Source organism: Lepisma saccharinum, chromosome 2 (genome assembly GCF_977018435.1).
Source record: "Lepisma saccharinum chromosome 2, izLepSacc3.1, whole genome shotgun sequence".
In the NCBI taxonomy this organism is placed as follows: domain Eukaryota; kingdom Metazoa; phylum Arthropoda; class Insecta; order Zygentoma; family Lepismatidae; genus Lepisma; species Lepisma saccharinum.
Window position 1 is genome coordinate 6,274,520 of NC_139230.1, and position 19,648 is coordinate 6,294,167.

Here is a 19,648-nt window from a genome sequence, read left to right on the forward strand (position 1 = left end):
GATATTTGTGAATGTCCATTCATCAATTTCATCATATCATCACTCATCCCCATCTTCGCAAATTAGCCAAAAGAGGCACAAAAAGTGAAGTAAAATAAATCAAATAAAAAAACTTCAACTATCCCCCTTGTTAATGCACTTGATATTTCATAGTACATAAGTCACTGTACTTTTAGGAATTGTATTCTGGACATTTTAAGATTCCTCCACTATGGTAGCGATACAATCAAAATGAAACTGCCGAATTTCTCTCAGAAAGGATATTAACTTCATAAAGAAAATACAGTGCTTGTTATTGGTCATCTCGGACACACAGTTTAGTTACATTATGAGATTATTTTGTTTGAGTTTTTGTTTTAAGCCCACTTTATGCACAGATAGGCTAATCGGGACTGGACCTACAGTTTAAAGTGGGATCTGAACCACTATATGCCTCCACTTGGTGTCAAACCCAGGATCTCTTGATTACAGTGCAAAGACTACTGGGGAGGCTTCAGTTTCATTAACAACACAACAACAATGATGATGATTAGAGGTGGAAGGGGATGGATATCCTCCAGTTGATCAGGTTGCTATCTTCACTGCCCCATTTCCTAACAGACAAGAAAACTTAATAAATATTGTATTTTGTACCTGAGTGGTAAATTTAAGTGACTATTATACCTCCTACCTCTCCACTCACTTCTATGGCACCTTGCAAATCAATATAGGAAGTTCTGACCTTGTTCACATGCTTTATCCTTTTTATCTATTTGATTCTGGTGAAGTAACATATATTTTCATTGCAAAGCCATAATCCAGGCACCTGAGTAATAAAGGCATGCTAGAAATGGTGAAGTTTTCCAGTACCCTTCTCTGGCATTGTTTATCACAAGCTGACAAGTGACATTTATTACAGGTTCTGCGTTGTCATAGAAACCTTAAGTGTTTCAAATATTTTTCAACAGCATTCTGTAACAAATGGTAAATTTTACTTTTTCAGCCTATATCTATGTCTGTCATATATATTATATTTAGGATGCAAATGTGTGTTCATAAATGTTAGCTTATATGATTAGGATGTTAGCTTATATGACTAGGATATATATTTAATTGCCTTTAATTTCAGTTCATTATATTAGTTATTTCAACAAAATTAACACCGCAGTACATGGATCCCTTTCTTAACACCGTAATATGTGTGAGTAGCATGGCACTTTTGTGAATATTTTTTAACTTTTCAAAGAATAGAGATTAAAATTAATATCTGAAATTGTCTTAGTGCCAAAATGCAACAAACATGGCAAGAAAGTTCACAATCACTTTTAAACTTCGAGTTACCTTCCAGAAAATGACTTTTAAAATACATGTCTTACACATAATAAACTAATAAATACAGATAATGTAGGGAAAAATTGTTATAAAAACCAGAAAGTGCTACATAAGACAACATGCTTAATCCTTTTACTTTTTTTATACAGGGTGTCTCATGTAACATTGCAACCTGAAATATTTCGTGAACAACAACAAATATTGAAAAACTGCTTTCGCAGATATATAAGTATGAGAGGGGCTCATGAAATTAGTGGACACAATACGTTCAACTACGTAATGAAGTACGATTTTCAACACAAACTTAGTTTTTTTTAAATGCAAACCCCATTTTATTTTCAGCTCACTTGAAAGTATGGAAAAAATCATTAAGAATGGCATTTGTTACATTGTCATACGTCAAGTAGTTCTGAAGTAAATGTAACCTGAAGTTGAGTGTAAAGGTGCATCCCTCACTATGGCGGTCAGCAGAGCTGAGCGCAAATTTCATCACGCATACAGGCTGCACGCATGTGCAGCATTTTTCCTACACTCGCCATAGATAAGTATCATCCCTGCCTTTTCAGAGTCTGAAAATACTATTTTCTCAGCAACCGTTCTGACGTGCGTACACTTTCACAAACGTCTGGTTAATCAGTGTACTTTGTTACGCCCTTGCTTTATTTGATAAATCAATTTGAAGGAAAAATGTATAAGCTGCAAAGTTTCAAAGTTGAAAACTTCAAGATTTGTCATGACCAAACGAGAAGAGTTGATTGTTCCAATGTACTAAAAATTATGACGTAAATAAATGAACGCCAACTAAAAATTAGAAAGATGTTAATGTACTAACATTTATGTATGTAACTGATGGCGGAATGTTTTAAATTTATACTTTTTAATAAACCCTTATTTGATAACTCAAAGATGTATCAGAACCTTTTAGATAATTTGTCAGAGTTTACTTATGTACAACCCGCAGTTGTTGGGAAAGTAACAACTTTCCTAAGCACAACTGCATAGTATGCAGAAGAGTAACATGTTTGTTATGATACACGAATGGCATCAAAAGGGGGATATGCATGTTACTACACATGAATCAACTTGTGAGAATGTTTGTTTCAAACGTTCTTCAGGTTACATTTACTTGAGAACCACTTGACGTATTACAATGTAACAAACGCCATTCTTAATGATTTTTTCCATACTTTCAAATGATCTGAAAATAAAATGGGGTTTGCATTTAAAAAAACCTAAGTTTGTGTTGAAAATCGTACTTCATTATGTAGTTGAACGTATTGTGTCCACTAATTTCATGAGCCCCTCTCATACTTATATATCTGCGAAAGCAGTTTTTCAATATTTGTTGTTGTTCTCAAAATATTTCAGGTCGCAATGTTAGATGAGATAACCTGTATATAATTCAGTGGCATATTCTCCCTTGTTATTTGGTTTACTGTCGGTAAACCAACTTTATTCACATATATAGAAATTGCCAGAAAATTTGCCTGACTTGTTTTTTTTGCTTTACTTGCATGGGGTTTTATTTTCATTATGTCTAATTAATACATAATAAATATAAACAATAAATAAGGATTGTTGCAGTAAACCACATCAAATTTTAAGAATATGCTACTGATATAATTCTTTGAAAATGACTGAAATAACACATCTTGAGTGACTGCATGTTGGTTCAAATTTCATATCGAACAAGTGCTATATATTTAGCAAATTAACATTTAAATTTATGTTACAAAAACACACATTCATTCTAGATAAACATTATTTATATTAATGCCATCAATGTGTCATAAATATATTTAAGCTGCTGAACAGAGTTTAGAATTATCATTGTATTCCAACATTTGAATTGCTGTATTTCTCCCTTTACTCAGGCAACTTTTTTATAGGTTGAGTTGCTTTAAGAAATTCATCTATAAAATTATAATATATGAATTAATACTACAACTGACAAATAATGAAACACATGCAAAATTTCCAGTCACAAGTTGAAAGCAGCAATGATCAAATTTCATTTGCTAGTTTTTATTTTACCCCAACAGGGATGTTTTCTAACTTCTTTGTTACCCTTTACTTTATTATTTATGATGCGCAGGATGTATTTTGCTTTCAAAAATTATCTTAGTTATAAGTATTTAATGAGTTAGGATACTTTAAAATATATTTATTTTGGAAGACAAATTTGAGGAACAATAGAAGCAATTTAATTAATTGTCAGCTGGTTATTGTGTCTTATTATTTTTGTGCTGCTGTGAGGAGGAGGAGTGAAAAGTGAGTACAAATGATGTAAGTGTCACTTTTAATCTTCATTCTTATTCTTAGACACATGCATTGTCTGCTTCAGGAATAAAAAAGTACATTTGTATGCTTATTCAGATGTTGGCATGCTTATTTTATCAAGTTGCATGACTGTTACCTTGGTGGAACTATAAGAAAATGAGAACTATTATGAAATTCTAAATGTAGACCTTTCTGTAATTATATTAATGAAAGGAGAGGATGACCAGATACTATCTTGAGGCTCTACTATTGTTATGAGGCAATATTTTTTACATGTGAAAAAATACAGAAAATTATTTTATATCCAGAAATGATGCACAAATACATATATCCAGTGCACAAATGTTGTTCTAAGAATTCATGGGTGGATAACAACAATTACAACAGTCACCTTTTACTTGTTTTTATTATTACAGTAATATAGTATATTCTACTATCTTCTAAATGTTATAACATATGTGTATCAGTCCTTGTTCATAAATGTAGTTAAAAAATCATGCCTTGCAATAATTACATTTCAAGCATATATGTGTCCATTCTTTTACATCTATGTTTATGGATAATGGCTAATGGGTTATCTCAAGCAGATAACATTCCAAAATGTTCATATAAAGCACATGCAACGAGAAATATTGTACAAATAGATAAGTATAAAATCATATGTTGGTGCTTTTAATCTATGTATTTATTTTCATATTAATTTTATTGTGCTTGCTTGAACTGATAATTGCTACATTATGATACAAAATATCTATAAAATGTCATTTTAATTGTAGAAAATACTAATCATAAAACTTTACTTCAATCTGAAATGCTTACATAGAATATTTTCATAAGCCCTTCCTAACAAATGAATCTATTAGGGGAAACTAGCATAAATAGAAAGGTAAAAAATTGCAAGGAATTGTTTTTCTCAACTGCAATAATTGACACATTTGAGAAAACATTGCATTTTCACTTTAAAATACAAAATCAAACCAAATAGTGAGATAAAATAGGGTAACAAAATCCTTGGAGAGAATTATCAAGAAATTGTTTTCAAAATTAAGACCTGAAAATTACTTTAATATATTATTTACAATTCATATACACACATACAACTCTTGGAAAAGTTCTTTTTCTTGTTGTTTTTACTTGTTTAACAAAATAACTTTAAAATAACTATATTGGAGAATAGATCTATACAGCAGTATGAGGATAGTTAATGTTTATAAAGTTTGTCTAAAATTTATACTGAAGTGAATAATAAATTGTTTTACTGTATAACACAACTTTGACAATGAGTCAAGATTATTGCTTTGATGATAAGAGAGAAATTTATTTATCTGCAAATGTATATTTTTTCAGAGGTATTTGGAAATAAAAGCTTCCAACACAATAAAGCAACAAATTTTAAAATAATAATTGCATACTCTTGCGTATTTGAAATGCAATAAAATTCTTTCTTCTCTATATTCAGTTTTATGACACATGCAAATTGATACAATAATGTGTGCCAATGTTAGAGAAATCTATTTTGAAATGTAAATAGAAAAGCTTGGATTTTTCATTTCTTTACTGTATTGTATTCACAGGGTATTTGTATGGCTTTGATGTAGATGTTTTAACATATTGTCAAAATTTACTTTCAGATGAGAAAATTATTCAATTTCATATGTTTACATTTACTATTGCTAGTGATTAATTGTTCCTATTAAATCAATGATCTCATTACATTTGTTTTTAATTAATTCATTCATGCATGCATTGCCTGCCTTCATGTAAATTTTACCATAATTCATATTCAAATTTTGAAAGTTGTTTAAATTGTTTTTCTATGATTCAAAATAGAAGGCAAACATTGAAAAAAAAATGATATAATTAGGGAAAATAAGTTGAGGGGAAACAAGGAAGGAAACAAATTTTATAAAAATGAAACAGGCAAATGACATGATGACATATTTAGTAGAAAAGATTATAAAAACACAAGAAAAAACATCAGTCATTGGATGAAATTTAAGATTTTGAAAATGAATTGAAGAATATGTTACTTCCTAATATTTAATGACCCTATGTATGTAAATTACAATGAAATTTGTAAATAGGACACATAATTATGAAATTATTTAGTTAAAAGTATCACATATTTAGTTTGAGAGTAAACTGAGTGACACTTACACTGAGTCACTGTAAAAGTTTTTTCAAAATAGATCTTGAGACTTGCTCTCAGTTTAGTTTTCAGTTTTACATTATTTGCATATGTTGATTCAAGAATGAAAATGATGTGGAAACAGTCCAAAACTAGTTTCTGTTTTAAGACGAGAGACATCCCAGGTAGCATGTAAGTTAATTGCAAGTTAAATCAAATGTCGATTTAACTTGCAGTTAACTTACATGCTATCTGGGATAGTGCTAAGGATATCAATATAAATACCCTGTGTTTGCTACATCTCTTTGCTGTTTTCATTTTGCCTTTTTGTCAGCATAAATTATTTCTCTATATTTGTGGCAATGTTAATTATCTGCAGTTATCATTGAATCTCTCTAAAGATTTGATTAGAAAACATCCCTTTCACTGTTAAAACTCTCAGTAACAACATTCTGCATTATGTACTATCTAAATTATATGTGTGTTATTTCAATGCTGGAAATAAAATTTGATTACAGTTTCAATGAGAACAGCAGCTGTATAATATAAGTTCCGTACATACATTTAAACAGTCATCAATCAGATTGGTACTAGGCAAATGCAGCCTTTTAGATTATTCTGGTTAGTGTTATAGCTCATTAACAAAGTTCATAAACAAGCTCTTCTCATACTAATTCTTCTGTTTTTCTTTACAATGCTGGCTAATGACATTCTTCACAATAAAGATATATAACCATTAAACAGGAATAAATAACACATTGTGAGATAAAAATAAAAATTAATATTAGTTTCTATTCTTGGCATCTGATAAAACCGGATTTTGTGAAGAATATTTGTTTCTTATTAATTGGAACTAATTATGTGAATTTCCATAATTTTGTTGGAAAATATTAATTTCTATAATAAAAATTAAATTAATTTTTAATTAGGATTTAATTTATTGGATGTAGTATGAAAACTTGTAAACAATTTTTTTTATTGTTTAATATTTTTCTTTTATTGTATTCTTTATAACAGAATATAAAAGAAATTTAAAAAATGTTTTACAGTATTTATCTTGTCAGTTCTCTAAATTTCTCTGCTATGTAGTGTGTATAAGTTTTTACATGCATGTTCATATCAGGTGTTTGGTACTGTATATAATGTATTTTTACCTTCAATGCAATTTACTTCATGCTATGTATATTCCATATGCTTCAGGTAGGATTTATTTTTTCATGTTGACTGGAATACATGATGAATTTGTTTATAATATTAAATTGAAATGCACACGTTACTACACAAATTATTTTACACTTACATATTCTTTAATGTCCTTACAATATTACTTTCTTTAAGATTCTATTCTCGTTGTATTGCATCGTGCCCTCCTCAACTTTCCTACTTGAAACTATTTTATCACAAGGAATGCCTCTTAGCCTTTATTTTCTACCATTTAGCTGTATATTATGTATTTTTGTAGTGTCCCCTTTTATATTACACTTTATAATCAACTTCATGTAGTTTTGTGAGCATGAGATATTATAATACTGACTGTAATATAGTCCTGGCAATTTACAATTTGTTTTAGTTCAATTGTATCTGTTACTTAGCGTACTTGTGAGACTTGGGTCCTTTTGCAAAAGAGGATTTAAATATATTCATTGATGAAAAAAGAACATTATTTTTTTGTGGTAGAAGAATGAGGTTCATGCATTTTTTCCATGCCAGTCATTGTGGCAGTTTCAGCATAACATTCAAAGCTAAAGAGCTTGGGTTTGAACCCTGGCTAAGGCATGGATGTATCATTTTATTTGTACCATAATCCATTTCATCAGTTTATTTCTTATCTTCATTGTTGCAGTTAACCCAATAAGTAGAGAAGTGATGTTGAATAACCAATAGAATATGAAAGAAAAGTTGTGTTTTTTTTTGTATATATTTTTGAAATCTACTAAACTTCTTCATATGATTTTGTTTCTGTTGTGGTGCTATCAGGGGTAAAATTAAAGACAACCATCCTGATGATAATGCCTCAATATTTTCCATTTTAAAAAAATCAGGATTATCTTTACCAAATAAAATTTCCACAATAATAAATTTTGTTCATAACATGCACACACACACACACACACACACACACACACACACACACACACACAATCACACAATCCCATTTTTTCCTAGCCCTCAAAAGGAGAGTGCCTCAACACACATGCCCACATCCTAGCAAAACTACAACACAGATCTTCATGGAACTCGTACCACTCTATCCTTGTCAACAAACAAATCACCAAATTTGACACCCTAGCAAAATAAATAAATAAATAATAATAATAATAATAATAATAATAAAAGAACCTCATCTATTGGTCACCCAGTACCGTCCCTACTGCATGAAAATCGCTCCATTCCATCCTTATCTTCCACAGTGATCATGACACTGGGGATATCTTTCCAGACAAACCTAGGATTTGTATTTTGTTGTTGTCCTAACCCCAAAAATAATTTGTCAAAGGTACACCCACACTCCATAGATGCAATGGACTGAGTGTAAAACCTACCCAATCCTGATACCCTCCCTCAACTTGCACATTCACACTAATTCCCTCCCTGCTCATCCTGTAGGAATCTGCCAGTCCTCCAATCTGATATGCATTCTCAGCTGCTACATATGAGGGAAACGTTTACCATCTTTAACATTAGGATCAACAATTGCTGCTCTTCCATCCACAACTAAAATTTCACGATTGTCACCCATACCAACAACCATAACATTGCACATTTAATGACTGCTTTGGTGTAGCAGCATGAGCATATCCCCACCCAGGAAATGAGAATGAGTTGTCCAAATTTTTTTTGCTAGGAGTGCTTGTTTTGCATATATGAATTTGACATGTTTGTCAATGGATATTAGACGTTTCTTTAAGAAACCAAAACTGTCTGACAACTCCAGACTGCCACGAGTGAGTCCCGAGTCCAATGCACCATCTTTGTCTAGTGCAAGTGAAGAGCATTCTCATGTAAGTTATTCACTGTTAGGTCCCTCAAGTATATTTAATCCTCATGCTGTAGAGGGAGACATATGTCACCATCCTTCATGGATTCCTTGTTGGACAGAAATGCTGATTAAAGCCACAAATATCTCACTGACAGGATGATTGAGAATGCCTTGCATCCAACTACAAAGGGTTGCTATCTGTCATTTGTGTGCGTTATGTTCCACCTTCCAGTGCATCGTGGTGTTCAGGGATCATTAATGACTGGTGGTTTTGTTAAGCACAAAGACTGAATTGAAAAGGCTGACTTCCATGGCAGAGTGGTTAGCACATCATTCTATGATGCCAGGGGTCCCAGGTTCAAATTCCAGCCTGGGCATGGGTGTTTTTGTCAGTGTCCTTTCATTAATTTCATCCCATCACACCCATCCTCATCTTCGTGATTAGCCAAAAGTGGCAGAAAAGCAAAATAAACTAAATCAACCAACCAGTTCAATGAAACAGGACTGAATTATGTTCAATCAGAGTAGAAAAGGTTCACAATACAACATGCATAGGTACTTTTGGATCTCTGTGAAAGAAAATTACTTGACTGTTTTTTAACAAATCAACACTGTCACATATGCTACAATAGTGGTAAATCAAGAGAAACTGTATTCAATTATGTCAGCAGTAGTGGTTTGTTTGTGGCACGCATGATTTAAATCTTTGGTAGCAAATAAGGTGGAAAGTGACATGTTTCAAGTCTTACTTCACTTTCACTGCACTTTCCATCAGCATTTTGAAACTGGGAGGAGAAACTCCATGTATACTTCTTCAAAATGAAATTATTATAATTTTATCAAAAAAGTAAAAAGGTAAAGTGCTCCCCTGTGCATAGCACTACGCCATGAAGGCGTATAGGGGGTGTGGGGGTAACGCCCCACACTTTCTTGATCCGGTTGTGAGTGGGGGTGACGTGATCAGCATCACGCCCCTGACCGATTTTACCCCCCCCAGGGTTTCCCCCAGGTACCCATGTTATTTGATGCTGGGTGGGCGCCGGGGCCGCTTCCAACGTTAGAAAAGTTCCCGGATTTGAACCGGCCGGGGGATCGAACCCGGGACCTAGAGCATGGCAGTCAGATGTGTTACCGACTGAGCCACCGCGGCCACCATAATTTTATCAATATAAATTAATTTTAGTTACATGATTATTATATAATTAATATTATCAATAAATTAATATTATATTAATTAGAAACTGATATAAATTATCATATTAAATTATATCATTGTATGGACAGCTGATAAGAGAAGAAATTATAAAAGAAGTCAAACCTCCTTAGGCCCAGTGGATTTGAAATGCAAAAATATGTGTGTCAGTGATATGATGGATGCTCCACAATAGCAGGAAAAGGATGGAGGTGTCTGCAGGATTGGTCAGAATAAATTACTGAAGGCTAGCCACAGTCTGAATTTGGTAGTCAATGACCTGAATGCAGTTTCATAAATTCGGAACTGTAAAAAGAGGTTTTCAATTTCTTTCAGGAGAGTATTCTCTGCAGAAGACAGGTCCCAGTTGTTCCTCCATTCCATGAAACCATGTCAGTCAAATACAACAGTATTCATGTTTCATGTTTCAAAAACCATGGAAATGGAGCAGTTAATGGGAAGAACAATGGCTGATTTTCTGACCTGGCAGTCCACCCTTCTACTGCACTGTGCTATTGTTCCCTTCCTCTTTGGAGTGTCTCCCATTTATTAACAAGTATAGCACAAGTTTGGAACCTGTCGCACTATCTTACAAGGGGAGTCTGTTGAGTAGCAGTGTGTCAACTGCCACATAAAATATCTGACTGTCAAATAGGCACCACGCAGATGCTAAGGACATATTTAGAGAAATATATAAGGGCATAAAGAGGATCGCATTCAATGTCGGGTCAGAAATGAAGTCATGCAGTTCGACTTGCACACAGAGCATGTTCTCTAACAGAGAGTCCTGAAGAATATTAGTGCCTGTTTTTGTACTGTATGTGGATTCACTCCCTTCTAGTCTGACCCATGGTTTTCAGAAGACATGCTCATATGTTGTAGATTAGGCACACATGTTGTTTTAAGTCCACTTCATGCACAGTAAGGCTAATTGGGACTGGAGTTGAAAGTGGGATCTGAACTAGTGTGTGCCTCCACCAGGTATTGAACCCAGGACCCCTTGATTACAAGACAATGACGTAGTAGACTCCAACACCATCGGGAGACCAGTTTTCAGAAGAATATAAAGCTGCCAACACATGATTAACATTCTATCTAATGTGCATGGCATTGATAATTGTTTCCCAAGTTGAATACTGGTTTGAATATTGGACGACGAAGACCAAGGAAGACAACAAATCACCTTTGACTTGCTGCAACATGCACACCCTTTATATCCTGCAGTGGCAGGGGGCAATAGAAATTGCAAGCTCTCCTTGGTACAACTTGTAGAGTGGAAAGGTTGTTTAGTTGTTTTTTTTATGGAGACTGAAGATATGGTTGTGGTCAACAATGACTGAGGATAGGCTAGATGGATTGCACATGAACATTCGTCGAAGATTTGAGAAGGGCTTGATTCATTGTAGAGAGATTTGCAAAAGAAAAGAAGAGAACTCCAATTTTTGTTCAACAATTAAAATTGTAGTTCTTGCTGGGAATTAAAATAAACTTTTGTGTCACATATCATACACACAAAATCCACACAATTACATTTATTGAAATTTTTCTTAGCATTATTCTTCCTCCCTCCCCATTGGTAACAGTGGTAGACTGCCCCCATCCAAAGACACTTTTTCTAGACACTCTGAATTGGCCTACATGTAAAATAAATGTAACCCTCCAACCTTAACACCAATCACCATGAAAGCTGTTTGGTTTCTAATTTATTTATCAGTCTCTTGACACATAATTGCTGTTATACAGTAAAAGGTTGTTTAAAAATAGTTCCATGTTAACTGATTTTACTTGTTTCGAACATAAAATGAATCAATGAAAATTTCATTTCAATTTTTGTCATTTAATATATAGTTCAAAGTTGATTTTTCAAATTTATTCTTAAATACACAAAATGTATTCTCCTAGGTTAATTTGTCCTAGAATATCATGTAACTGTTTTGTTTTATACTAAGGTCTGCACTAGATGTGTTAATATACTACTTATTCACAGAATAAACAATAATAATTGAAATAATGTTTCATTTTATGATCCCAACATGCATTTAATAATTTTTATCAAATACGAATATAACAGATGAGATATAATTAATATATTTTTGTTTTCAGCTTGTGAATAAATCTGTTTATGCACATTATGAACAGTAAAATTTGGTGTTAACACATTATTGTAGGGCCTGAACATTAATTTAATATATCTCTGTTGGCATTAGAAATTCACATTATGTAATGCTTGACAGTTCATGATCATTTAGTATGGCAATGCTACTCTGTAGTCTTCTTAACTCTTCCTTGTTTTATAGATGTCTGTGCATTTTTCATAATTGATTTGCACTTTTGTATGATTTTTCAGTTTATTGGAGTATGGATTCATGTTCAAGGAATTTATATTTCTTTTCTTCATGTTGTAAAAGTAGAAATGATTCTCTCTAGTTTTTATTTCAGCTTCTGTGTATCTTTAATACATTACATTTCCTTAGTACATTCACTAACAAAATTAAAGTGTTTCATATTTAGTGGAATTATAACCTGAATTAAAAGGTTGTACTTTTCTTAATTAGGTTTCAGCATTGAGGGCCCATCACAAGCCAAGATTGATTGCCATGACAATGGTGATGGATCTGCAGATGTGCGATATTACCCGACAGCTCCAGGCGAATATGCTGTTCACATTTTATGCAACAATGAAGATATTCCAAAATCACCATATATTTCACAAGTACTTCCCAAAACTGACTATTACCCTGAAAAGGTAAAGTGTTTATTTTCTATTTTCTCATACCACTTTTGACGATTTTCTTGTGCAAATTGAATTTTTTAGTAACAGTAATACAATGTGGTAGTATTCAAAATAACAAAATAAGTATGAAGGAACTACAATTTCAATGATTTTTGATAACACATTACATGTACTATTGGTCCAGTTCAAATTAATTTTTGAAATTTGCCACCTTTATTTTCACTAGGTTGAATGTTATGGGCCAGGAGTAGAAAGGAATGGTTTGTCTAAAGGAAAGCCTGCAGAGTTTACAGTAGATACAAGAAGAGCTGGTTCTGCTCCTTTAGATATGCAGGTAAAAATTTCAATTTATTTTAATTTTAATTTACTAATTTTATTCACGAATCGGAAACTGGTCATCATAAATTTTAAAGTTAGATTATATGTAAGGAAGTAGAAATTTAAGATGGCGTGCTAGAATTCTGATCTCGAAAGTACAGCGCCTTGAATAACGTAGTGTGGAAAACTACCCAAGAAACTGGTTCCCGAGATGGATGACAACATAGATGGCAGTGCGATCAGTAAGGCTGCTAATTTTCTTATGAAAGTAATGCGGCTTAGTTAGTTTTTGAAATATAATGTGTAGATTTGTTTGTCTTGAAAGGCAGTATGTAAATTGATGGAAACAGTTATATTTGTGGAGTGATTTGCAGTAATGAAATGGCATTAATTTGGAAAGAAAAGTAAAATAAAATTAATAAATAAATAGCATGCGTAACACAAGAAGAAACATGGCGATGTAATTCCGGATGTCAGGTGTTGGATTGTGTACTAGAGTTATTTTTTGTTATGTTTTCTATGTTATTAGAATATAAATAGTATCCTGAGATATATTTCATACCGAGCCGACAAACCACAAGTGTCGCTTGGAAGCGAGCAGTCGGTAATCAACCAATGCAGCCTTTCGAACCATAGGGACACAAGCTCTGACTGCACCATTTCCTCAAGGAGATTTTAGACCAAAGTGACACGTGACAAACGATACGGGGATTTCACACCAAAGCGACACAGGCCCTTCAGTCAAAGGCAACTTTAATACCAAAGCAACACGTGACACATGTTGCTTGGAAACAAGCCAATCAAGAGCAACATTTCACATCGTAGTGGCATGATGGGCAGAACAGGCCAGCGTTTGGTTGGTGAAATCCTCAAGCGATAAGTGTCATGTGCCACTTGTCGCTTTGGTGCGCAATCTCCCTAAAGCAATACACTCATTGCATCGTGCATGCGTGAACAACAAACCACGGCAACATGTTGCAAGTTATTGAGGAAATGGCCCAGTTTGAGCGACACACAATCTACAAAGCAACATGTATGGCTTATTGTGTCACCTAGGTCTGTTGTTGTAACGTGCGGTTTATCGTGTCGCCTAGATCTGTTGTTTGCACAATTAGCAGCAAATGTTTGCTAATAGACTGAAGGCACCATATCGCTTGTCACTTAGTTGGGAACTCCCCCTGTGGCACATCGCTTCGGTCTGAGCACCCTTCCTTTAAGGAGCTTTCCGACCGAAGTAAGAAGTAGCACGCGAATACTCCATATGAACGTGTTGTTTGCTGTTTGGACCCTCATGCGCAATGAATGCTATTTTAGTCTGGAAGTGTCTCTGTCACTAGTCACATCAGTGTGAACATCCAGTGTTGCTTGTCCCATTGGTCTGAAAGTTTCCTTACACTCATGTCGATGGCACTAAGGAAGTTTTGTGGGTTTCCCCTTATCGTTGCATGCAATCATCATCATCACCACCACGATTATTTTAAAGTGGAAGAAAAGAGACAGTAAATATAAAAAATACAAATGCTTCAGTGTGTATATCTTGAAAAGAAATGATGATGATGATAATGAACCTAATTCATACACAAAAATTTAGTTACCAAGAGAATTCCACGCTTATTTTTCTCCCGTATTATTAATGAAAGTGTAACGATAACAGGACATGGTTGACTGTCTAGAATGTTTGTTAATATAGTCTCAACCACTGTACCAAATATCATTATCACATTCAAAGAAATGCTTCATGTAAAAGAATCAGACATTGCAGTGAAATCTTCATTTACTTCCATGACATTGCAGCGAAATCTCCATTTACTTCCATTATAAGCAGACGAATGCCATGCAGCTGTACTAACACCAGAGAGGTCGGTCTGGTACTCGAACTAGGCAATGCAGCCTGGTTGACATTGCCACACAGTGCGTGGGAACCAGTAACTTTGGTCCTGCTTTACTTTTCTCATATGTGGTACCAGTGCAATTCTGCCCAGCTGCCTATTTTCATGGCTGTGCATTTAGAATTATGCAGAATCATGGCTATAGATTTTTGAACCTGGAATACAATAGATGTTACTCTCCCCTGGACCAAATTCAACCCGCCTTCCCCTCTGCTTGGAGTGTTTTAAAAATGATACACAGCTGCTTTAAATATAAAAACACCATAATGAGTTATTGTTTTGTAACTGATCTTTATGATTATTGAGAATATTTTTTGCTCTTAATGATGCAGCTGTATTAGTTATACACCTTCATAGTTGCTTCACCACAACACCAAACATGTATTTCCCGATATTGACTATTTTGGATTTTGATAAGCACCTGCACTTTTAGTTACCACTTAGTACCTTGTATATATCACCATGAACAAAATATATGCACTATGTGTTTTTAAGCAATATTTGGTGTGACTTACAGGAATTGTTATAGAATGAGAGAACTGAGCAAGAATTTTGAAGATTACTTCTTTGCAAATTGACAATAATATTAATGTAATAGGACACCAATACTTTCATGGGGGAACAGTGACATTTATGCTTGTCCATTTTTAATATCTTTTTGCTCATTTAATATCCTCTTTATCTTTTTGATTGACTCTGCTCTGCTGTAGCTATGATTTGAGATGTACAGTACACTTATGTGCAAATGCAATCTTACTTTGCAAAAGCAAGTGATGCATTTGAAATGTACCTTTGTTTTTCATAATTACAGATCATTTACAAGTTTATATAAATAACACCGCATTGTCACAAAAAGAGGGTGATACATATATACACATACCTCACACATATATTTGTAGAATGGTGTCTGGATAAGAAGATTTTTGTCTATAGGAGTGCAAGCATGGGGGATTGTTCTGTCTTGAACATCAAACACTTGAACTTTTCTTAAGTTGAACATCCTATACTTTTGGGGCTCCAGCATAGCCAAATGGTGAGTGCTCTCACCCTTGGTGGTGCTAGTTTTCAATTCCTGGTGGGAGCCTTCAAATTTCAGCATTGGCCCAACGTCATGAGGACAATTGGGAAGCTACTTGCAAAGAAGTACTAGTGGGCTACATTCTCGAAATCCAGAAAAAAGTGCCGATGGGACTTGATGCATTAACTAACGCATCCATCATGTAATGAAAAAGCTTGGCCCTTTTAACCTCTTATTTCAGAGTTCACTGTATTTTGATGAGTCCAAAGAAAGCTACTCATATCATGTATAGGAAAGGTTGTGTAATAGCCAGATATAACAGCAATTGTGATACTTGATACATTGATTTAAAAGACAATCAAAAATGCTAAAAATTATTTGTTAATATGTACTTTTTCGAAGATATGTATAGTTCTAGAAGATCCTTGCACATTTTTTCTCCAGTTTCTTTTAAACTTATGAATTTGGAGGCTACATCCTCATCAGCCCCTCCTCCCATTTAGCATGCCCTTGCCTCTTACCTCATGTGGAAATGTGTAGTAACTTCCATGACATTTGGAAGGGGGGAAAGAAGGAGCCACAGCTCCCCCTGGAAAATGAAAATAGACTGAAAATTATATATTTCACACACACAATTTCATTTCAGCAACAATAATATGTGTTAATTATTGCATGAACATGAAAAATTCATATTGAAGCAATGTTTTTGGAGGGTGCAACACTATTAGGGGGGAAAATGTACCTTGTCCCCCCCTCTTCCTTGGGAAAAAAATACCTTGCTTGCCACGCCCTAGAAAAAATCCTACGGACACCCATGGTAACTTCAAAAAGTTTGAAAAGAATCATTTTGTAGTGGAAGTCTGTGTGTGTGTGAGTAATATATATTATTCCTACAATTAAAAGAAAACAGGTTGGAGTCGATGTAATATTCAGACATAGATTCCCCCATATATGCATATATCAGTGTGCATGTGAGTGAAACTATGTAAATCTTTTGAGTGAGAAGTGTACGTCCTCAAATCCAAGGGGAACATCATCCTAATCATGTAAATAAATATTTTGTTGAATGAATCAAAACACCTTTCAGAAGAAACCAAATGTTATAAATCAAATCTATTTTCCAGGTTATGGATGAAAGTTACAACCCAATAGATCTTAAAGTTCATGACAAGAGAGATGGAACTTACACCTGCAGTTATGTGCCTAAATCGGGAAACAAACATACAGTTCAGGTAACAAATTTGTATTAATATTTGTTTTGTAAATTTTAGAAGTATATTTCTCAAAAGGCAAATGCTAAGTTATTGTGGAGGATTGTGATGAAACTTTCACAAATGAACGACACAGTCAGGAGTAGCACATGTGACAAGTGCTAGGTTTCACAACCATATTTAGGGGTAATAGATAGTTGGAAAATTAGATTTGCTGAGGTGATATACAGCTCTGAAAACATAAATGCAAATGTCTGAGGAAAATATTAAAGCTAGAATACTAGAGACCTCCTGTTAATCAGTGGAACTTTACAGAATCAAGAAAGATTAGATGGTCATGTGTGTGCTGATGGATGCAGCAACATGCATGTACTCTCATAGAAGTATTGAAGTTAAAAATGACACACACTTCAAGAGTCTAATGATGTTGACAAAAAGGATTACTCATGAAATATACTGAATATCAATGTCCAGGCATGCACAAATTGTAGCTCTCTAGAATGTGAAGTTGGTGGATTTATTGTGTGTACATTGTACAAGAAACAGCTATGTTTCTCAACTCTTGGCTTTACACTACCAAGCAAACATGTAGTTTCAGATCAGAGATGGTTTCCTTTTGTTAATGTGTAGCAATTACGTTTCCCCTCTTTACAACAGCCTGCAAGGTAAAGCAAGAGAACGCTTGTGTTACATATTTGAAGAACAATACTGTAATAACTTTTATTGCAATATATGTTAATTTTCTGTACAACAATTGCAGAGGTATATCCACATATTATCTGTCCCATTAAGTCAGCAGTCATTTATGTATTTGTAACATAATTTACTCATTTTATGTAGATATTTTTGTTATGGTCATAAGAGGAATAACATGAAATTTCAGCTATTTATTCATAAACACATCTTGTCCATATTCCACATATCCTACAAGCCCATTTACATTTGAAGAGGTTGCAAAACCTAGCACTTCACATGCTTTACTGTGCCTTCCCATTGAGCAAGTTTCATCATGATCCAAAGTGTGAACTCCATGCATATCCTTGGACTGCATTGTGCCATTCTTATATATTGCATCTTTGAATAAATAAAGTATATTACAATAGAAACATTTCTCAATTTCTTTATGAAGAATTTACTTTTGCATGTTGTGCTTACAAAAAAATTTGGTCTTCAGGTCAACTATGGAGGAGTATCAGCAAAGAACAGTCCATTTAGAGTGTTTGTATCTGAACCAACGAATGCCACAAATGTTCTCGTTTTTGGACCAGGAGTTGAAAAGGGTGTGAAATCCAATACTCCAACATATTTCAACATTGACTGCAGACAAGCAGGGCCAGGTATGTTCCTCAAATACTTTGTTGCTATTCATAGCAATGAGTACGTAGTTAAATAAATGTATAATAAATATATTAAGAATGGATCAATATGGAATTTTTGCAGATACAGATAAACTATGGAACAGCATGATAGAACCTCTTCATTTCTGACATGATTTTGGATGTGATCCCCTTTACGTCATTGTGTATTTCTCAGAATGTGTCTTTGGCATTTGCGTGGTGCCTGTTTGAATGTGGCAGTTGTCACACTTCTAATCAATGTACTCTCATTGTAAGATATTGGTAGCAGGTTCCAAACTTGTGCTGTAGTTGATAATGGTATGGAGGTGCACTGCAAAAAGGAGATTGACATTAGCAATTATCTTTTATAGGAATGGCCTTTATGACCAAAGTATTTGTTTCCAGAGTACATATATAAATCAGTGTGGTATTTGAAAATTTTGCAGGGGGAGGGGAGCATTCTAGTTAACTTCTTTCAAAATAAATATGTAAACAAAAGTGGAAGGAAATAGTAAACACTACCAAAACAGTACCTGGAGCATGTATTGGAAATACGGGAGAGGAAGAAAATTAATACTATTAAAGAAAGTAAGCAAATAGTTTCCAATATCAAAGCATCAATTGTGACTATATTTCTTTTCTACTCTTATGGCGGGTGCCCTACATACTGGCAAGGGGAGTGGGGAAGCAACCAAACCAGTGCGATAAGAAACTCAGCAGCCTATATGAATTGAATTGAATTGATTTGGTGTTTTAAGTCCCCTTTATGCACAGTAAGGCTAATTGGGACTGGACCTACAGTTTATAGTGGAATCCGAACCACTATGTGCCTCCACCGGGTATCGAACCCGGGACCCCTTGATTACAAGGCGACGACGCTACCACTGCGCCATCAGGGAGGCTCTCAGCAGCCTATAGAATAAGGTGGTAGCAGCATATCCTCCCCTCAACGTCGTAACTCTCGGCACCACAGCTGTTGTCTGGTTGGTCTGTGCTGTAATCCTCGCTCCCCACTTCCCTTGCCAGCATGAGGGCCACCCACCGTAAGAGTAGAAGAAACCTATAGTGACAAAACTATTTAGTGGTTCTGCAAACATTAATAATATAAAATTATAAACAGGGTGATATTTGAAGATGAGGGAGGGGGTGGGTAGGAATGCCTGCTGGAAAGTGCTCATCAGACACCAAAAAAGGTGTAAATTTTCATGTCAGTATCCTTATATTTGGGTTAGGTTAGGTGGTTTGTATTT

At 34.3% G+C, this 19,648-nt stretch overlaps 1 protein-coding gene across 1 annotated transcript in view; it reads left to right on the forward strand.

Annotated features, from left to right (window-relative positions):
- The window catches only part of cher (filamin A protein cher), a 361,674-nt gene that overhangs the window by 167,553 nt on the left and 174,473 nt on the right, over window positions 1-19,648 (forward strand). The window contains exons 12-15 of the mRNA XM_083116998.1: window positions 12,447-12,637; window positions 12,852-12,959; window positions 16,975-17,082; window positions 18,236-18,398. Coding sequence (XP_082973124.1) covers window positions 12,447-12,637; window positions 12,852-12,959; window positions 16,975-17,082; window positions 18,236-18,398 — 570 coding nt within the window. The remainder of the gene's footprint in view (window positions 1-12,446; window positions 12,638-12,851; window positions 12,960-16,974; window positions 17,083-18,235; window positions 18,399-19,648) is intronic.